The sequence below is a fragment of the Kogia breviceps genome, chromosome 14 (assembly GCF_026419965.1).
Source record: "Kogia breviceps isolate mKogBre1 chromosome 14, mKogBre1 haplotype 1, whole genome shotgun sequence".
Classification (NCBI taxonomy): domain Eukaryota; kingdom Metazoa; phylum Chordata; class Mammalia; order Artiodactyla; family Physeteridae; genus Kogia; species Kogia breviceps.
Window position 1 is genome coordinate 81,150,449 of NC_081323.1, and position 18,138 is coordinate 81,168,586.

The window sequence follows — 18,138 nt, forward strand, 5'->3', positions numbered from 1 at the left end:
TAGATGCCTATTTCACACCATATACAAAAATTAACTCAAAATGGGACATCAACCTCAATGTAAGAGCTTAAAACTCAGTCTCAGAAGAGGGTAAATCTTTGTGACCTTGGATTAGGCAGTGGTTTCTTAGATATGACAACTAAAGCAACAAGAGGAAAAATAGATAAGTTGGTAGCCAGCCACTGGGGGAACACGGACCCCAAAGTTCCCTGCCTCCAGGTATTCATACCCTTGTGTAGTCCTCTTAAGTTGTACTGTGTGCTCTGTGTGATCCATAGCTGAAGGCAGAAGTGATGATCTTAGGTGATTAAAAAGCCTGTGGCTTCTGTCTTTGGTGCTCATTTTCTCTCTTGAATCACTCTTTCTGGGGGAAGCATGCTGCCACGTTGTCAGCAGTCCTAAGGCGAGGCCTATGTGCTGGGAAACTGAAGCTGCTGGCCAACAAGCATCAAGAAACTGAGGTTTGGGTTTCCCTGGTGGCACAGTGGTTAAGAAGCCGCCTGCCAATCCAGGGGAAACAGGTTTGAGTCCTGGTCCAGGAAGATCCCACATGCCGCGGAGCAGCTAAGCCCGTGCACCACAACTACAGAGCCTGCACTCTAGAGCCCACGAGCCACAACTACTGAGCCTGCGAGCCACAGCTGCTGAAGCCTGTGCGCCTAGAGCCCGTGCTCTGCCACAAGAGAAGCCACCACAATGAGCAGCCTGCACGCTGCAACGAAGAGTAGTCCCCGCTCGCTGCAACTAGAGAAAGCCTGTGCACAGCAATGAAGACCCAACACAGCCAAAAATAAATAAATAAAATAAATAAATTTATTTTAAAAAAAGGAAAAGAAACTGAGGTTTGCCAACAGCCATGTGAGTAAGCTTGGAGCAGATTCTCCTGCCCCAATTGAACCTTCTGATGACTGCAGCCCAACCCACAGCTTGAGTGCAACTTCCTAGGAAATTCTGATCCAAAACCATCCATCTAAGCTGCTCTTAGATTCGTGACCCTCAGAATCAATATTAGATAATAAATGTTTGTTATTTTAAGCTACGAAATGTCAGGGTAATTGGTTCACAGCAATTGATAAAAGCAATAGATGCCCCTCTTTCATGCAGTAAGCCACTTTGGGTAAATCTAAACTTCAGAAACAGAAGCAACCAGTAGTAAAGGATGTATCTACAAGGACGTTTATTGCCACTGGCTTTGTTTGGGAAAATGATTCGGTATAATGATAAATTATGGTGGTACTATTCTGTAGGACTATTGTACAGCTTTTGATAGGAATCTGAAAAGATTCATGATACATCAAGTGTGGAGAAAAAGAGTTGCTGAGTTATTGGTATGGTATCTATAGTAGGCATTGCTGGATGTGTCTGCCCAATACCTGTACTCCCCTTCTTCCTTATTCACAGGCCATGTACCCAGCCTAAAAAATAAACCTTGGTACTTCCCTGGTGGTCCAGTGGTTAAGACTCCCCCTTCCAGTGCAGGGGGTATGGGTTTGATCCCTGGTCGGGGAGCTAAGATAGCACATCCTCACAGCCAAAAAACCAGAACATAAAACAAAAGCAGTATTGTAAGAAATTCAATAAAGACTTTAAACATGGTCCACATCAAAAATTCTAAAATCAGTCAATCAATCGATCAATCAATCTTGATTTCTCAGCTTCCCTTGCAGCTAGGCATGACCACATGACATATTTCTGGCTAATGAGATCTATAAGCAGAAATCTACAGTAAGGAACCTCTGGGGAAACTATTGTTTTTCTTGTAGCATGTTATTATTGCTTTTAATCAGAGTCAGCTGGTATATGCCTGTTATCTTTTGCCTTCCTTCTTCTGTCCGCCTGGAACATGGACTCAGCGAATGCAAGGCAGAGCCGTCTTGTGACCAGGGGACCAAAGTCACACTTTCAGGATGGGGAAACATAAAGAGATGTGTGCCTGAGTGGTGGCAGCAGCCCACATCAGCTAACAAAACACATTTCTTACTTAAGCCACCATTTAGGGGCCGCATGCACTCCTGATTACCGTAGGATCCATTTTCATATGAAGGAAAAAAAAAGGGAGAAAAATTACCAGTGGATGTATGTGTGTGATGAATTATACCAGCATAAAGATCTTGAAGGATACACATGTCACCATGAACATTGACAGTTCATAGCAACGGATAAGCCTGGAGGCAAAGTCGAGATTATGAAGTTTCCGTTTGTACTCTGTGTTGTTGACATTGGTACAGGAAATGTTCGTTAATTTCGTTATAAAATACAATAATGTCCAAAAACCTTATAAAAAAAGGAGAGGAAGGGACTTCCCTGGAGGTCCAGTGGTTAAGGCTCTGAGCTTCCACTGCAGGGGGCACGGGTCAATCCCTGCTTGGGGAACTAAGATCCTGACTGATGCGTGGCGTGGCCAAACAAAAACAAAACCAAAACAACAGAAAAAAAAGGGAGAGAGGAAGAAAGAAAAAGGGTACAACACCTTCTTGGAAGTACCTGTTATCACTCAGCCAGCTCAGGTTCAAGGCAAGCTGGGCCCCAGTGACTGGGCAGGTACTACGGAGAGTGTCGTGGAGCCAGGCGTGGGGAGACTGAGGAAATGGAAGATTCAGGAGAGCTCTGCAGTTTGAGCCAACACCACCAGCTTCAGAGTGTTCCGCAGGCCTTGGCATGGAGGGTGGGGCCCTAGCACCGGCAGCCTAACAAGGCAGGCACCCAGGAGATCATCGGAGCCCCGCCTGGAGACAGGAGGCTTCAGGGTCAGGTGCAGCCTGGCAGAGAAGGGGAGCAGCCAGGGGTAGCTGGGGCCCGGGACCAGCGGACAGACACCAGGCAGGGGTCCTGACCTGTGGCCTAGTATGGCTGTGGCATGTAGCGCAGGGCCCAGGCTCCCCAGCGGTCCCGGCTTTCAGGAGCAGGGCTCAGTTACCTTGCCTGCTCTGGGGGCCTGGCCTTGGGGCTGGACCCCACCGTACATGCAGCTAGCTGAGCAGGGCTGCGGCACACAGGAACCAGGTGTCCGGCCCAAATCACAAACAAAATTGTGCAGCTGACTGTGCTCGGGCTTTTCAGCGATTCTTCACTTTCTGGAGCCGTCATGGCCCTCACTCTGTGCCACCAAGGGGTCGGGGTGAGGGTCACAAGTGCTGCTGTCCTGGACACACCTCCCCCAGCGCTGCCTCCCTGCTCTCCAGTTTCCTCTCTCGAGGCAGCCAGAAGCTTCCTGTCCTCTGCGGCTGTCTGAGCAGCTTCCTCATTTATCTCTCAACGTCTTGCAGCAGGTGTCTGGATTGCTTCTGTGCTGAGACAGGCAGACAGGCTGAGCAGCAAACAGAGAGCCTCTGGGATTGTTCAGAGGTGCACCGTGGAAGGAATGGCAGCTCAGCTTGGCTGGGCCCAGCTAGGTTCTGGGGGAGCCGGTGGAGAGAGGCCACCATTTTCTCGAATCAGGCCTGATCGCTCTGTTTCTTCCTCCATCCTCCCCCGCTCAAAGGCCGCCTTCTCTCTGCAGATAACAGAGTCTGGCTTCTAGGGGAGGGTTGCCAGAAAAATACAGAAATTTGAATGTCAGATCAACACCAAATAATTACTTTTAGTGTAAGTTCTGTCTCAAATATTGCACGGGATATACATATACTAAAGAATTATTTGGTGTTGATCTGAAAATCACATTTAATGGGGCATCCTGTATTTTTATTTGCTAAATCTGGCAACCCAATCCTAAAATGGCTCGGCTTTCAAAGTTCAAATCAGATTTCCCAGAAAGAGAACAAAAGAAAAGAAAAAAACAAAATAAAACAAAATGGTGAAAAGAGCATGTGTGTGACCCCTCCTCAGGGTCTGAGGGTGGAAGGACCTCCCCCCCCGGGGGGGGGCGGTGGCCCGAGACAGAGAGAGGCTCAGTCTGGGAGGGGACACCCGGGTCCAATCCTGACTCAGCCACCAACTTCCTGTTGGTCACCCTGGACAGGGGCTGGGTCTCCCTGGGCTCCCAGGCTGGCGTCTGCGGCCTCAGCACCCGTTCATTCATCACACTGGTTCTGAGAAACCCCTCCGTGTGTCAGACTCAGGCCTGGGAGAGGAGCGGGATTCCTGGACCCTTGAGCAACTGGCCAGCAGTTGGTATGTGCAAGATACAGTCACAAAAAAGGATCCCCATGATCCAGAAAGACAGAATTTCCTCCTCCCTCCAGATGGAGAGTGACCCAGCCCCCACTGGGCCCTGAACCTGCCATCTTCCTGCTGCCTGGCCACTCCGGGATCTGCAGGGACTGCCTCTGGGAAGCATCGCCCATCATGGCACTTAGAGTACTCAGCACTGGCACTGCCATCATTGGCAAAAAGCCCTCTGGGGCTATCCTCTCTGTTAGGGGAACCACTGACGGAAACCGCCCACCCTGGCCAGGCGAGATAGTAGTCACTTGCAACAGGAGGTCCTGGTAAGGAATGCGGAACTAACAGGCTACCCCCAACCAGAAGAATTCGGGAAAGGTCAAAAGGAGAGAGGAGACGCTAGTCCATATGTCCTACCAACCTCCCAGAATCCTTCTCGCCGGAATCCATCTTGGCTGAGTGATGTGCTCACCACCAGGGAGGACCGTGAGTCAGTGTGATTGGCCAGAGACAACCCAGTTACCATAAAATCCGAGACTGTAAGCCACGTGGCACAGCGGTTCTCCTGGGTTCCCTTACCCCGCTGCTCTCCGCCCGGGCCCCCCTTCCCGATAAAGTCTCTTGCTCTGTCAGCACGGGCGTCTCCTTGGACAATTCATTTCCGAGTGTTAGACAAGAGCCCATTCTCGGGCCCTGGAAGGGGTCCCCCTACCTTCAAAATTTCTCTACAGTGGTGTAGTTTCAAGACGCTCTGGAGGGACTTGCTTTCCCTGGACCAGCTGGGTTGGGTTGGATCAAGACAAGCTTGGGTCTCCCAGATGCCCACCTGTAAGTGTCCAAGGGCCTTCCGATCACCTGGGTGGGGCCAGGGGACCTTTGAATGGCAGGCTGAGGATGGTATGGTCAATACTACGTGCTTTTTCCAGCATGGATGGATGGTGGGAAAAACAGAAGGAGAGAATTTGATTTCGATGACTAGAGAGGTCATCTAGATGCCACCACTGTCCTCCACGCAGCAGCCAGAATGCTTAAAGAACTTTTGTGTTTAATCATGGTAAAAAAATATATAACACTCACTATTTAGGTGCATAACTCAGTGGCATTAAGTACCCTCACAATGATGTGTAACCATCACCACTATTTCCAGAACGTTTTCATGATCCCAAACAGAAACTCTGTACCCATTAAATAATCATTCCCCAGGGAATTCCCTGGAAGTCCAGCGGTAGGACTCTGCTTTCATTGCTGAGGGCCCAGGTTCGAGCCCTGGTCAGGGAAACTAAGATCTCACAAGCTGTGTGGTGCAGCCAAAAAAAAAAAAAAAAAAAAAAGAAAGAAAGAATAATCATTCCCCATTGTTTCCCCTCCTCTCCTAGCCCCTGGTAACCTCGAATCTCCTTTCTGTCTCTGTGAATTTGCCTGTCCAAATACCTTATAGAAATGGAGCCATACACTATTTGCCCTTTTGTGTCTGGCTTCTTTCACTCAGCATGTTTTCAAGGTTCATCCCTGCTGTAGCAGGTATCAGAACTTCATTCTTTTTTGTGGCTAAATCATATTCCATGGTATGGCTACACCACATTTTGCTTATCAGTTCATCTGTTGGTGGACTTCAGGTTGTTTCCACCTTTTGGCTACTGTGAATAACGTTGCAGGGAGCATTGGTATACAAATACCTATTTGAGTCCCTGCTTTCAATTCCCTAGGGTAACGCCTTAGAGTGGAATTGCTGGGTAAAAATGAAAAACTCCTGTGTTTCTCCTCTATTACAACATTCTGCATTTCTGGTCACCAAATGTGTGGGGTTTTTCCCACACCAACCAATTTTCAGACACCAGCTTAGTGGGTCTACAATTTAACTCAATTTCAATGCTATCTACCTGGAGATAGCATCAGATCCCACAGGTTAAGGGCTCAATTCCACAAGACTGACCCCACTTTGGATGCCAAGCCTAAGTCCATGTTGTCACCTGAGCTTCTGAAGGGCCGGTGATAAATTAGAGCTTTCCATGACTCCCTTCTTGGGTTCAGTCATTTGCTAGAGCGGCTCACAGAATCAGGTTAACAATTTACTTACTAGATTTCCAGTTTATTACAAAGGATGTTAAAGGATATGAATGAACAGCCAGATGAAGAGGTACATAGGGCCAGGTCCAGAAGGGTCCAGAGCACAGGAACTTCTGTCCCAATGGAGTTTGAGGTGCACCACCCTCCTGGCACGTGGAGGCGTTCTGGTTCATCCACTTGGAAGCTCCCTGAACCTGTACTGTAGGGATTTTTATGAAGGCTTCATTACTTAGGCAAAACTGATTAAATCATTGGCCATTGGTGAGTAATTGAATGGAGCCCCCTTTCCCTCCTTGGAGTTCAGGGGGTGGGGCTGAACATTCCAACCCTCTAACTATAAGGCTGATGCAGCTGGCAACCAGCCTCCTTCCTTAGGGGCGGTCCAAAAGGGCGGTCACCTCATTAACATAAACTCAGGTGTGTTTGAAGGGCTTGTTATGAATAACAAAAGACACCTCTGTTGCTCTTATCACTTAGGAAAACCCAATGGTTTTTGGAGTTGGTACCAGGAAACCAGGTGAAGACCAAAAAATATATTTATCGTGTCACAATAGCACACTGGTCATATGATAATTCCATGTTTAACTTTTTGAAAAACTGCCAGTTGCTTTCCCACAGAGGCTGCACCATTTCACGTTCCCTCCAGCAATGCAGGAAGTTTCCAGTTTCTCCACATCCTCTCCAACCCTTGCTATTTTCTGTTTTATTTTTTATCATAGACATCCTACTAGGATATCATAGGTACCTAGTAGGTACCTCATTGTGGGGTTTTTTTGGTTTTCGTTTTTTAATTTTTGGCCACACTGTGTGGCATGCGGGATTTAAGTTCCCCGACCAGGGATCGAACCTGTATCCCTTGCACTGGGAGCGCAGAGTCTTAACCACTGGACCGCCAGGGAAGTCCCCCTCATCGTGGTTTTGATTTGCATTTCCCTAATGACTAATGATGTTAAGCATCTTGTCATTAATTGACTGGCCATTTGTGTATCTTCTTTGGAGAAATATCCACTCAAGTCTCTTGCCCATTTTTCGCTTGGCTTGTGTGTGTTTTCTGTTGAGTTGGTGGAGCTCTTTACATTCTCCACAGAGCAACCAGAGTGAGTTCTGAAGAAGCATAAATTGGATCGTGTTGCTCCCATGACTAAATAAAACTCTTTGGCAGTGGCCAGGACACTGTAGATGAAGTCTTGCTTCTCCAGCTCCATCCCATGGCTCTCTCCCCTTCACCCACCACTCATCACCTCCACAGAAAGAAGCCCACTTCCTCCCCAGTCCCCACCTCAGGGCCCCCATGCCCTGCTCCCTCTCTCTGGAGATGTTTGCCTTCCTCCTGCACTTTGCTTGGCTGACTCCTACTGACCTTTAAAGACTCAATTTCATCCTCGTCTCTTCCCTGGCCAACGCCAGCCTTGGTTCCTACACCTTGTTCATTTCCTGCACAGCTCTGGTCTTGTAGTTACGTGTGGGCTGTTGACTTGCTTCTTGTCCATCACAGGCAGGAGGCACGAGGTCTTGGCAAAGATGCTTCATGAGTGTTCATTTAATCACTAAATAAGCCAATGAATTGTCACTCCAATGGGCTTATGACCTTTCAGGAGGATGCTTCTGGTCACTTTCACCTCCTGGTCCCGAAAGCCAACTCAAGAGGTTCACAAATCTACTGAAGACACAGCAGATAACTCCCCCAACCTCTGCAGACCCTGCCCCTTTTCCAGATTCACTTCAAACCATCCTCTTCATTGGGATCCAGGGAACCAGGTGCTTAGGCCCTGAGGATGTCTGAGGTCTGGAGAGCAGGAAGTCCCTCAGGTGATGAGGCAAGTATGTGAGCCTCCCAGAGTCCCAGAAACACCTCCTCCGAAAGGAGATGGGGGCAGTAGCAGAGCAGAGGGAGAGAGCAGGAAGGAGGCAGAAGCAGCCCGGGGAACTCCCCGGTGGTCCAGTGGTTAGGACTCTACGCTTTCACTGCTGCAGGCATGGGCTCGATTCCTGGTTGGGGAGCTAAGATCCTGCAAGCCGAGTGGCATGGCCAAAAAAAAAAAAAAAGCAGCAGCCTGCAGCTGCAGGGCTGGCTGACAGCAGAGCAGGTCAAGCTCTTGGAGAAGGAAAAAGGGTCAGAGACGCCCCCCCCCCGCAAAAATGAGGCTTCAACAAACTACCGAATGGGAGAAAATATATGCAAATCACATAGCTGGTAAGGGGTCAATATCCAAGATGTATAACGAACTCACACAACGGCAAGAGCAAAAAGCAAACAATGGGCAGAGGAAGTAAGTCACAAAGAGAAAGACAAAGATCATGTGATATCACTTATATGTGGAATCTAACAAAAAAATGATACAAATGAACTTTTTTACAAAACAGAAACAGACTCACATCTCGAAATCAAACTTATGGTTACCAAAGGGGAATCATGGGGGGAAGTGATAAATTAGGAGATTGGGATGAACATATACACACTACTATATATAAAATAGATAACTAACAAGGACCTACTGTATAGCACGGGGAACTCTGCTCAATATTCTGTAATAACCTATATGGGAAAAGAAGCTGAAAAAGAATGGAGATATATATATATATATATATATATATATATATATATATATATATATATATATATATGTATAACTGATTCACTTTGCTGTACACCTGAAACTAACACAACATTGTAAATCAACCATACTCCAGAAAAAAAAAAAAGGGCAGAGGATCTCAATAGACATTTTCCCAAAGAAGAGGTGCAGATGGCCAACAGGTACATGAAAAGGTGTTCAAAATCACTGATCATCAGGGAAATGCAAATCAAAACCACAATGAGATATCAACTCACACCTGTTAGAATGGCTGTTATCAAAAAGACAACAAATAATAAACGCTGGCAAGGATGTGGAGGAAAGATAACCCTTGTGCACTGTTGGTGGGAAAGTAAATTAGCATAGCAACTCCGGAAAACAGTATGGAGGTTCCTAAAAATTAGAAACAGAACTACCATATGATCCAGCAATTCCACTTTAGGGTACTTATTAGAAGGAAACAAAAACACTACCTTGAAAAGATATCTGTACCTCTGTGTTCTCTACAGCATTATTTGCAATCGCCAAGACACGGAAGCAACCTAAGTGTCCCTGGATGGATGAATGGATAAAGAAGATGTGGTATATATATATCCACACAATAGACTATCACTCAGCCACAAAAAAGAATGAAATCTTGCCATTTGTGACAACATGGATGGACTTAGAGGGTATTACACTAAGTGAAATAAATCAGAGAAAGACAAATACCATATGATTTCACTTATATGTGGAATCTAAAAAACAAAATAACAAATAAAACAACAAAACCTGGGACTTCCCTGGTGGTGCAGTGGTTATGAATCCGCCTGCCAAGGCAAGGGACACGGGTTCGAGCCCTGGTCCGAGAAGATCCCACATGCCACGGAGTAACTAAGCCTGTGCGCCGCAACTACTGAGCCTGTGCTCTAAAGCCCACGAGCCACAACTACTGAGCCCGTGTGCCTAGAGCCTGTGCTCCGCAACAAGAGATGCCACCGCAATGAGAATCCCGTGCACCAAAACGAAGAGTAGCCCCCGCTCGCCGCAACTAGAGAAAGCCCATGCATAGCAACTAAGACCAACGCAGCCAAAAATAAATTTTAAAAAAAATCCTTACAGATACAGATAGATGGGTAGTTGGCAGAGGCAGGGAGTGGAGGATGGGTGAAATGGGTGAAGGTGGTCCAAAGGTACAAACTCCCAGTTATAAAATAAATAAGTCACGGGGATGTAATGTACACCATGGATGGTAGGGGGAAAAAATGAAAAAACGAGAAATGAGACTTCAAGAGGAACAGCAGATTTCCTGAGCAAGGAAGGCTTGTATCTCAGACTTCAGAGCAGGACGTCTGGAAGGCGACAGAGAAGAAAAGAACATTCTTTTTGCTGGGGGATGTTTAGGAGATATTAGGAGCTAGTGTTTCAGGCTGTGTGTTCAATAAGCTCTTTTTTTTTTTTTTCAGGGGACAATAGCACATTGTGTAGAGTTTTCTGAGAGCACCTGCTGGGCGGGGACCGCCTGGGGAGGTAGCACAAGAGAGGACCTTCTTGCTGGACCACAGAGCAGGGCAGACCCTTGTGAAGCAAAGGAAAGGGGAAGGGCCAGCCAGGCTGAAAGCCGGGGCAGAGGCGTGGAGGTATGTTAGGCTCTAGAATGTTCTGAGAACAGTAAGGACATGGTTGGGCTGGAGCCCAAGGCACACTGGGAGATACAGAAGGAGTTGTTGGGGGCTGGGCCCCAGATGCCAGAGTGAGGCTGGAGGATTTCCTCCTGGGGCAGTGGGGGCCAGCAGAGCTGTGTGCTGGCAGGGCCAGGTGTGTTCAGAGCTGAGGCTGAGGATGGCTCCTCTCTGTGGCACTTTCTCAGATGCCAGTCCAACATCTGTGAGCCAAGCACTCTGCTATAATTGGGAATTGTGACAACACCTCTAATTAACAGTTTTAAAAATATGTGTATGAGTCTGTGTGAGTGTGTGTACGTGAGATTGTATGTTTGTATTTCTCTAGTCCTTCCATCTGTGGCCTCCTGTTAATGTCCCTTTCCTGTGGACTAAGAGGAGTGTCTTAGCAACTTTTCTGGGCAAGCCTTGAACTGGTACCCATTTTTCCCCCCTCTTTTTTGAAAAAATAAATTTATTTATTTTATTTATTTATTTTTGGCTGCATTGGGTCCTCATTGCTGCACGCAGGCTTTCTCTAGTTGTGGAGAGCGGGGGCTACTCTTTGTTGCGGTGCGCAGGCTTCTCATTGCAGTGGCTTCTCTTGTTGCAGAGCCCGGGCTCTAGGCACGCAGGCTTCAGTAGTTGTGGCACGTGGCCTCAGTAGTTGTGGCTCGTGGGCTCAATAGTTGTGGCTCGTGGGCTCAGTAGTTGTGGCTTGTGGGCTGTAGAGCACAGGCTCGGTAGTCGTGGAGCACAGGCTTAGTTGCTCCGCGGCATGTGGGATCTTCCCGGACCAGGGCACAAACCCGTGTCCCCTGCATCGGCAGGTGGATTCTTAACCACTGTGGCACCGGGGAAGTCCCCCTCTTTTTAAATGTACCTCTGTTCTTCTTCAAACGAGGAGGAAACGAGACGAGAACTGCCAGTTGGAGGTTGCCCACTGCTTTTCCACCCCTTGCCAAGTACCCAGAGCGGGGAGGGACAGCTGCATGCAGGATCTACCCTGGGGCAGCACTTGGTGGTCTGAATCCTCTGAGTCAGGCAGCCCTAGCTTTGAATCCTGGCTTGGTGCTCAATGTTTCCTAGCTGTGTAACCCTGGATAATAACCCTTGATCTTTTTTGAACCTCAAATTCTTCATCTGTAAGAGGAAGAAAGAATATTTACCGTCTAGGGCTGTGAGGATTAACAGTGCACACAAAAGGTCTCACCTAATGGCTCTGACATTGTAGACAGTTAGTACATAGTGGTTATTTTACTATTATCTGCAAACGTGTAAGCCAGGTGGAGAGTTTTCGTACCTCTGTAGCACCTAGTGTTTATCCTGGCTCCCATTTCCCACATCTTAGGTGGACCGTTTCAGGGACATTGATGTTGAAACATTGGGCCTTCTGGAGTCTAAACGCTTGACCAGAAATCAAGCAAGCAGCCTTTAATGGTGGAAAACAGGCAGAGGCACCTGTCCCGGTTCCCCATAGGTGGGAGGGTGATGGGATGGGGGCAAGGTTACTGGAATCACTATTAAGGAGGATCTAGAGTTAAAGGAAGGGAGTTCCCTGGAGGTCCAGTGGTTTTAGGACTCGGTGCTTTCACTGCTGAGGGCTCGGGTTCAATCCCTGGTTGGGGAACTAAGATCCTGCAAGCTGAGCGGTGCAGCCAAAAAATATATATATATATATATGTATATATATATATATATAGAGAGAGAGAGTTAAGGGAAGGCTCACTTTCTGCCCCCTGTGGAGATGAGTGAAGTAATAACATGGTTTTTTTTTTTTTAAAGGAGGTGAAATTTAAAAATTATGAGGTGGAGGGTATTTCTGCTTTAGACTGGATGGTCTGGAGAGGCCTCTGTGGAGGAGACATTTCAGTGAAAGGTAAAATAGGAAGGTGCTGCCACATGAGTTGGGAAGGAGGGGAGGCCACATTGAGGAAATGAAAGAAGGACCCCCAACCCCATGAGACAGAAGGGCAGTGCTGGGGAGACGGCCTGGGAGATGAAATCAGGGGAGCACGAGGCAGAGGCCAGATCACTCAGAGTCTTGGGGATGTTGGGGTCCTGCTTCAATCCACACACGTCAACCTCTACCCCCCTTCCCACTTCTGCGTCCTCCAAACTCGATCACCCAGAAACTCTGACACCAAGAGCTGCCCATCCTGCGACCACCAGCCTCCAGCTCTGCTCCTCCACTGTCTTCGTGCCTCAGTTTCCCCACCAAAACATCCTTAATACCATCTTCCCCAAAGAGCCGCTACACGAGGCTTCAAAGAGGTACTACCATCCCTCTCCATCTTTTCCCTTCTTTCTCCTTCTCTGCCTGGCCCAGGTGGGAGGGAGCAGACCCTACACCTTGGAGGTCAGCAGCTGAGCCTTAATAAAGCTTTGATTCCTTACTTAAAAAGGTGCCTAGAAGGATTGTTGTGAAGCCCCTGCCAGCAGAGCTCAGGCTCACCCTCCTTCTTTTTTAGCAGAAGGGAAGCAGCTGAGCAGGTGAGGGAGGCTCCCTGCAGGGCAGCAGGTGCATGAGAGCTGCTCCCCGCCCCCCTCCGGCCTCACCCTCGCTTTGTCCCTGCTCTGATTATTGCTTTATTACTGTTTTCAGTCAGATATAATTCCAGCATTTTCTATAATCGTGATCTTTTCATTGATACCAGATTTCTGTACAAAGATTTGTATATAAAATGATTATGTACCCACCAGAATACATTCCCCAGCAATTAGAATGCCTAAGATGCAGCTCCTATAACATTCCTTCTGCACATTCCTCATTTATTACTTTTGAAAGTGTTTTGTGATTTATATTTTTTTTTGGTTCATGTGTTTACAAATCCAATAACAATTCTCATTTAGAGTTGCAAAACACGAAGCCAATTTTGAACCCAGACAGATGGCAGCTAAATGAAGTTTAATTAAAGAATGAGTGCTTTGAATCAAATCACTTTAAAAAGTACAGCACACTGAGATTCTGGAGAGGTTGCATAAACAGCATCTGGCTCTCTTGCAGAAAGCAGGGGCTGCTTGGGAGGACATACTTGGTAAGGCATCCCCCAGCGTATCTGGGGGTGCTGGCTGGGCACACTGTGGGCAAAGCGAGCAGGCGGGGTGGGCGGTGGAGGGGAGGTGGCCAGCGGCCCCCAAGCACATCCTCCGTACTCAGCCCGGACACACCTCCCAAAGCCCAGAGCGCCCGGGACAGGAGGGGAAACGGACACAGGTCACCTCTTGGTTCAAAAGCTTTGACTTGGGGGGGGGGGGTGTCCCCCTTATGCTTTTATGAAATGAAGTCCGGCAACAAGGCGCGAAGGTTTGCTGCACCAACCTACCTATTTGCACACGTCCGAAAGATGACAGATGCAGAGACTCTGTAGTCCGCAGCGCTGGCGTTTCGGGGTTCCAGCGCCCTTCCCCGGGGCTCCCCGCCTCTCTGCGCAGCCGGCGGCGAGCACCGTCTCGGGCACGCGGAGCCCCGCCCTCCCGTGGCCAGAGCCACTTCCGGCTCTGGCCGCAGATCTGAGCCCGGGGGCGGGGCGGCCCTGGCCGGTCTAGACAACCGGGAGGCGCCAGCTGGGGTGCGGGGGCGCCAGGTGGACCCAAGTCCCAGGCCGGCCGGGCCGCGAGGAGGCCGGTGCCAAGGCTGCAGCCGCTCACTGCTCTGTGGCTGACGTGGAGAAGAAAGGGGACAGATCTGTGGGATGAGAGGCAGGGGAGGGGGACAGACCGGGAGCTCCAAGAAGTTGGCACTCAGTGCTGCGGGGGAGGGAAAGCAGTGGAGTTTTTTAATCCAGGGAGAGACAGGATGAGATGGGGGAAGGCTGGGTGCCAGGTGAAGGGGGCTGAAGGCAAGGTGGCAGCTGCAACGATGTCCTTGATCTCGTAGGTAGTTTAGGCCTGAGGGTGGTGGTCAGTATAGGGGGTCGGCCCTCCCCCTGATCCTGGAGATTACAAGGCCAGCTGGGCCCAGGGCCAGGGGCCTGAGGATGGAGTGGAGAGCCCTGGCAGGTCCTGGGGCCACTGGCATGTGGCAGAAAGAGGACAAGTTTGGGTGGGGCATACCAAGCTCGCGTTTCTGGCTTCTTGCATCTTTCTAGGAGGAAGCGAGGAAGCAGAGTCTGGAAGGCTGGGACAGGGCCTTCCCTCCCAGCTCTGGGCACCAGGCTAACCCAAGGGGCTGGCAGAAGCTCCTGAACTGTTTGGATCGTGTACTTAGCTGATTCAGGACTCAGTTCCTCCAAGCTGTAGGCCTCCTGCTGGACCTTGGCTGGACCCCGTGGTCACCCTGACTCCTCCATGCCCCAGCACTTGCATCCAATTGACCTCCAAGTCCTGTTGGCTGACCTCCCTGTTATTCTCCACCTGGCTCAAACCCCTGCCAGCTCTCGCTGGAACAACTACAAGAGCCTCCCACGTGGCCTCCAGCTTCTCTCTCCTCTGAAGTTTCCTCTCTGCTGGAAGTGGACCCTTCCAAAATGCAGATCTGGTCTTGGTTCTCCCCTGGTACTCCGTGCTGTGGCTCTCACCACCACACCCCACCACCTTTACCCGGCCCACAAGGTCTTCCACCAGGGCCAGGGAGAACAGGATGCAACGTGCGAGGCTGGACCAGCAGAACCCAGGCTGCATTTCTGCCCCCGTCCACCTCTCAATCACAGCACCATGTGCAGGGAACAGCCTGCTGGGAATACACCCACCTATCCGTCACACTCCCAGCCACTCTCCTTGAGTCCTCTGCTCCAGCAACTCCTTGTTCCTGGAACTTCCAGGTTCTCAGTCCGGGCCCCCCTGCCTTTGCACGTGCGGCTCTCGCCCGCTTTGTCCCACTGACCTGTGCCAGCCCTCCCCGCTTTGTCCCACCAACTCCTACTGTGCTTCTAGGACCACTTCCTGATTCTGCGCTAGGTAAGGGCGCCCTGCCTTCCCCACCAGGACTGAATGAGCGGCCACTGGGTGCCAGGCCTGGACTACCGCCAGGCCCTTTTGACTTGTCTTTCTGCTTCCAGTCTCATCCTTTCCTTCACCTTTCCACCTGCCACCAAAGTGGTCTTTCTGAGAAGCACCTGTGACCCGTCACTCTGCTTTAGTACCCAGAACTCTATCAAAAACCCATCCCAGGTGCTGGCTTCGGCAGCACATACACTAAAATTGGAACAATACAGAGATTAGCATGCCCCCTGTGCAAGGATGACACGCAAATTCGTGAAGCATTCCATATTTTTAAGAGAAAAACAAATACCGTATGCTAACACTTATATATGGAATCTTACAAAAAAATGGTTCTGAAGAACCTAGGGGCAGGATAGGAATAAAGACACAGATGTAGAGAATGGACGTGAGGACACAGGGAGGGGGAAGGTAAGCTGGGATGAAGTGAGAGAGTGGCATGGACATATATATGCTACCAAATGTAAATAGATAGCTAGTGGGAAGCAGCCGCATAGCACAGGGAGATCAGCTCGGTGCTTTGTGACCACCTAGAGGGGTGGGATAGGGAGGGTGGGAGGGAGACGCAAGAGGGGGGAGATATGGGGATATATGTATATGTATAGCTGTTCACTTTGTTGTACAGCAGAAACTAACACACCATTGTAAAGCAATTATACTCCAATAAAGATGTTAAAGAAAAACACACACAAACAAACCCACCCCAGCCCTCCAGGCCCAACCCAAAGCCCCTTCGCCAAGATGCCTTCCCTCCAGCTATGGAGATTCCATACTTGCTTATCATACTTGACTTAAAAAATATATATATATATATTTATTTATTTATTTGGTTGCATCAGGTATTAGTTGCGGCAGGCAGGCTCCTTAGTTGGAGCTCACTGGCTCCTTTGTTGTGGCATGTGGGCTCCTTAGTTGCGGCATGTGGGACCTAGTTCCTGGACCAGGGATCGAACCCAGGCCCCCTGCACTGGGAGCTCGGAATCTTCATCGCTGTGCCACCAGGGAAGTCCGCATACTTGACTTTTCTGACTTCACCTGAGTTATTGGGGCAAAGACAACACGGCCCCTTACCACACTGAATGCTCCCTGAGGCCAGGGGGATCAGCCTAGCACTTTGCCTTCCGTGGTGCCGCATCCTGAGGTCATGTGACCCCAGCAGCAGCCAAATGAGTGAAGTCCGTACCCAGGGCCCAGCGGTCAGGGCCACCGCCTCTGCTTTGGAAAGGACAGAGGGCCTGGGCAGGCCACCTGAGCTGGGTTTCCTGACCTCGTTCCAGTGACAGCTGCAGCCACAAATTCCAAGAGAGAACACGCCAACAGTTAGGAACAAAGGCAATGCTTTTTTTTTTTTTTTTTTTTTACTTATTTAAAAAGGCCTTGCCGGCAGGAATATAGTGTAAAAATCATTGGAAAAACTAAAAGGCATCGATACATATCCGAATATACACTTTGTACATAAATTACATTTCCGTTAGTCTTTCTGAGTGAGGTCCTGATTCAGCACTGAGGTCTAGTAATTCAGAGGTCCCGGGAGCTGCACGTTCAGGCCGGCATAGTCCACCATGTACATTGGCCATTGCTAGAAAGAGGGGGACAGATAACCCGGGTTAGGACTCCAGGTGACGTGGAGAGCACACCAGAACACTCAGCGCTGCTTTCTGAAGGGCTTCCTCAGATGCTATTTATTTTGAGGCCATGGAATGCCCAGAGACGGGATGTGACCTAAGGTCACGCAGTTCACCGGTGGCCATGGGGCCTGGGCTGCAGCCTTCTGCCCTATTCCCACCTGTGTCCCAGGGGCTAAACCATGTGAGCAGACATGTGGGCAGGGAATTGGGGATTGGCTCAGAACTGCTGGTCACCCCCATCAACTCAGCCCCCTCCAGGCCTCAGGCTCCAAAGCAGCTGTCCTGTCTCTCTGGGTGGTGGGAGGGGCTAGGGACCCCCTGTGAGCACCCTGGCAGGAACAGAGGCAAAGCCTGAGCTTCGGGGTTTAGCAGGAAGGGGTCCAAGGATAAACAAATCCTAAAGGCATTTTCAACCGTCTTCCAATATCCTCCCCATTTGGACTCGGGATTTCAAAGATAATATTTTGAAATCAGAAAGAACCCTCAGGTGTGTGCCCTGAATGAGGTTTTCCTCGTGAGTGGGAGAGAAAAATCCAGCCACATGGCAGAACTGGTGGAGTTTTGGAGGTGGGGTCTCCATCCACCACTGACCAGCCATGAGGCCACAGAGTCATTCGGCCTCTGACCCTGGTTTTCCTTGTCTACCTCCTGCAGGGAACACCTCACAGGGCTGTGGCTCAGAGCATGTGATGTGAGCACAGAGCTTAGTCTAGCATCTGATTGCCCCGGGAACCCGGAAGTCTGCCTGAGGTCCTGCCGAGCGGGTGGTCTGGTCCCTTCCCCCTCCTCGGCCTCCGCTTGCCCATCTGCACAGTGGGAGTGTGAACTCCTTCCCCGGGCGCCTGTGGGCACCTGATGAGAGGGGAGTGGACTATCTCACGGATAGGGCCGACAGATGTGTCTGCAGACTCTACTCAGTGCCCAGCATCTCCCCACACCCCAGACCCACGCTCCAGAGTAGACGAGCCTGCCCGAGTGCCGGCTGAAAGCCAGAGAGAAGAGCAGTCAGGTCCAGGTCTGTGCCAGTTTACCACGAGTGAGATCTGGTTGCTGGATGCCACCGACTCCGGGTTAGAGGAGGAGGAAGAGGAGATGGAATTCCCTTCGGAGACCCGCTTTCTCTTGCGCTTGGGGATGCTGCTGTCTTTGGCTGGTGGGAGAAAGGGTTGCTGACGCCGGGTGCCA

The 18,138-nt window shown here is 49.8% G+C and overlaps 1 protein-coding gene and 1 non-coding gene across 12 annotated transcripts in view; one reads left to right on the top strand and one right to left on the bottom strand.

Moving 5' to 3' along the window:
• Window positions 1-15,496: 15,496 nt before the first annotated feature.
• LOC131741933 (U6 spliceosomal RNA) lies at window positions 15,497-15,600 on the top strand. The gene has a single exon (XR_009331285.1). It is a non-coding gene; the product is annotated as a U6 spliceosomal RNA (small nuclear RNA).
• A 1,085-nt stretch (window positions 15,601-16,685) lies between these two features.
• Window positions 16,686-18,138, bottom strand: part of GTF2IRD1 (GTF2I repeat domain containing 1) — a 112,460-nt gene continuing 111,007 nt past the window's right edge. For 6 of the 11 annotated variants that reach the window (XM_067012414.1, XM_067012412.1, XM_067012411.1 and 3 more), the window contains 2 exons: window positions 17,985-18,103; window positions 16,706-16,904 (listed from right to left, as the gene is read on the bottom strand). In XM_067012414.1, coding sequence (XP_066868515.1) covers window positions 16,836-16,904; window positions 17,985-18,103 — 188 coding nt within the window. In that variant the 3' untranslated portion in view covers window positions 16,706-16,835. The other 5 variants (XM_059038397.2, XM_067012415.1, XM_067012413.1 and 2 more) reach the window with 3 other exon arrangements.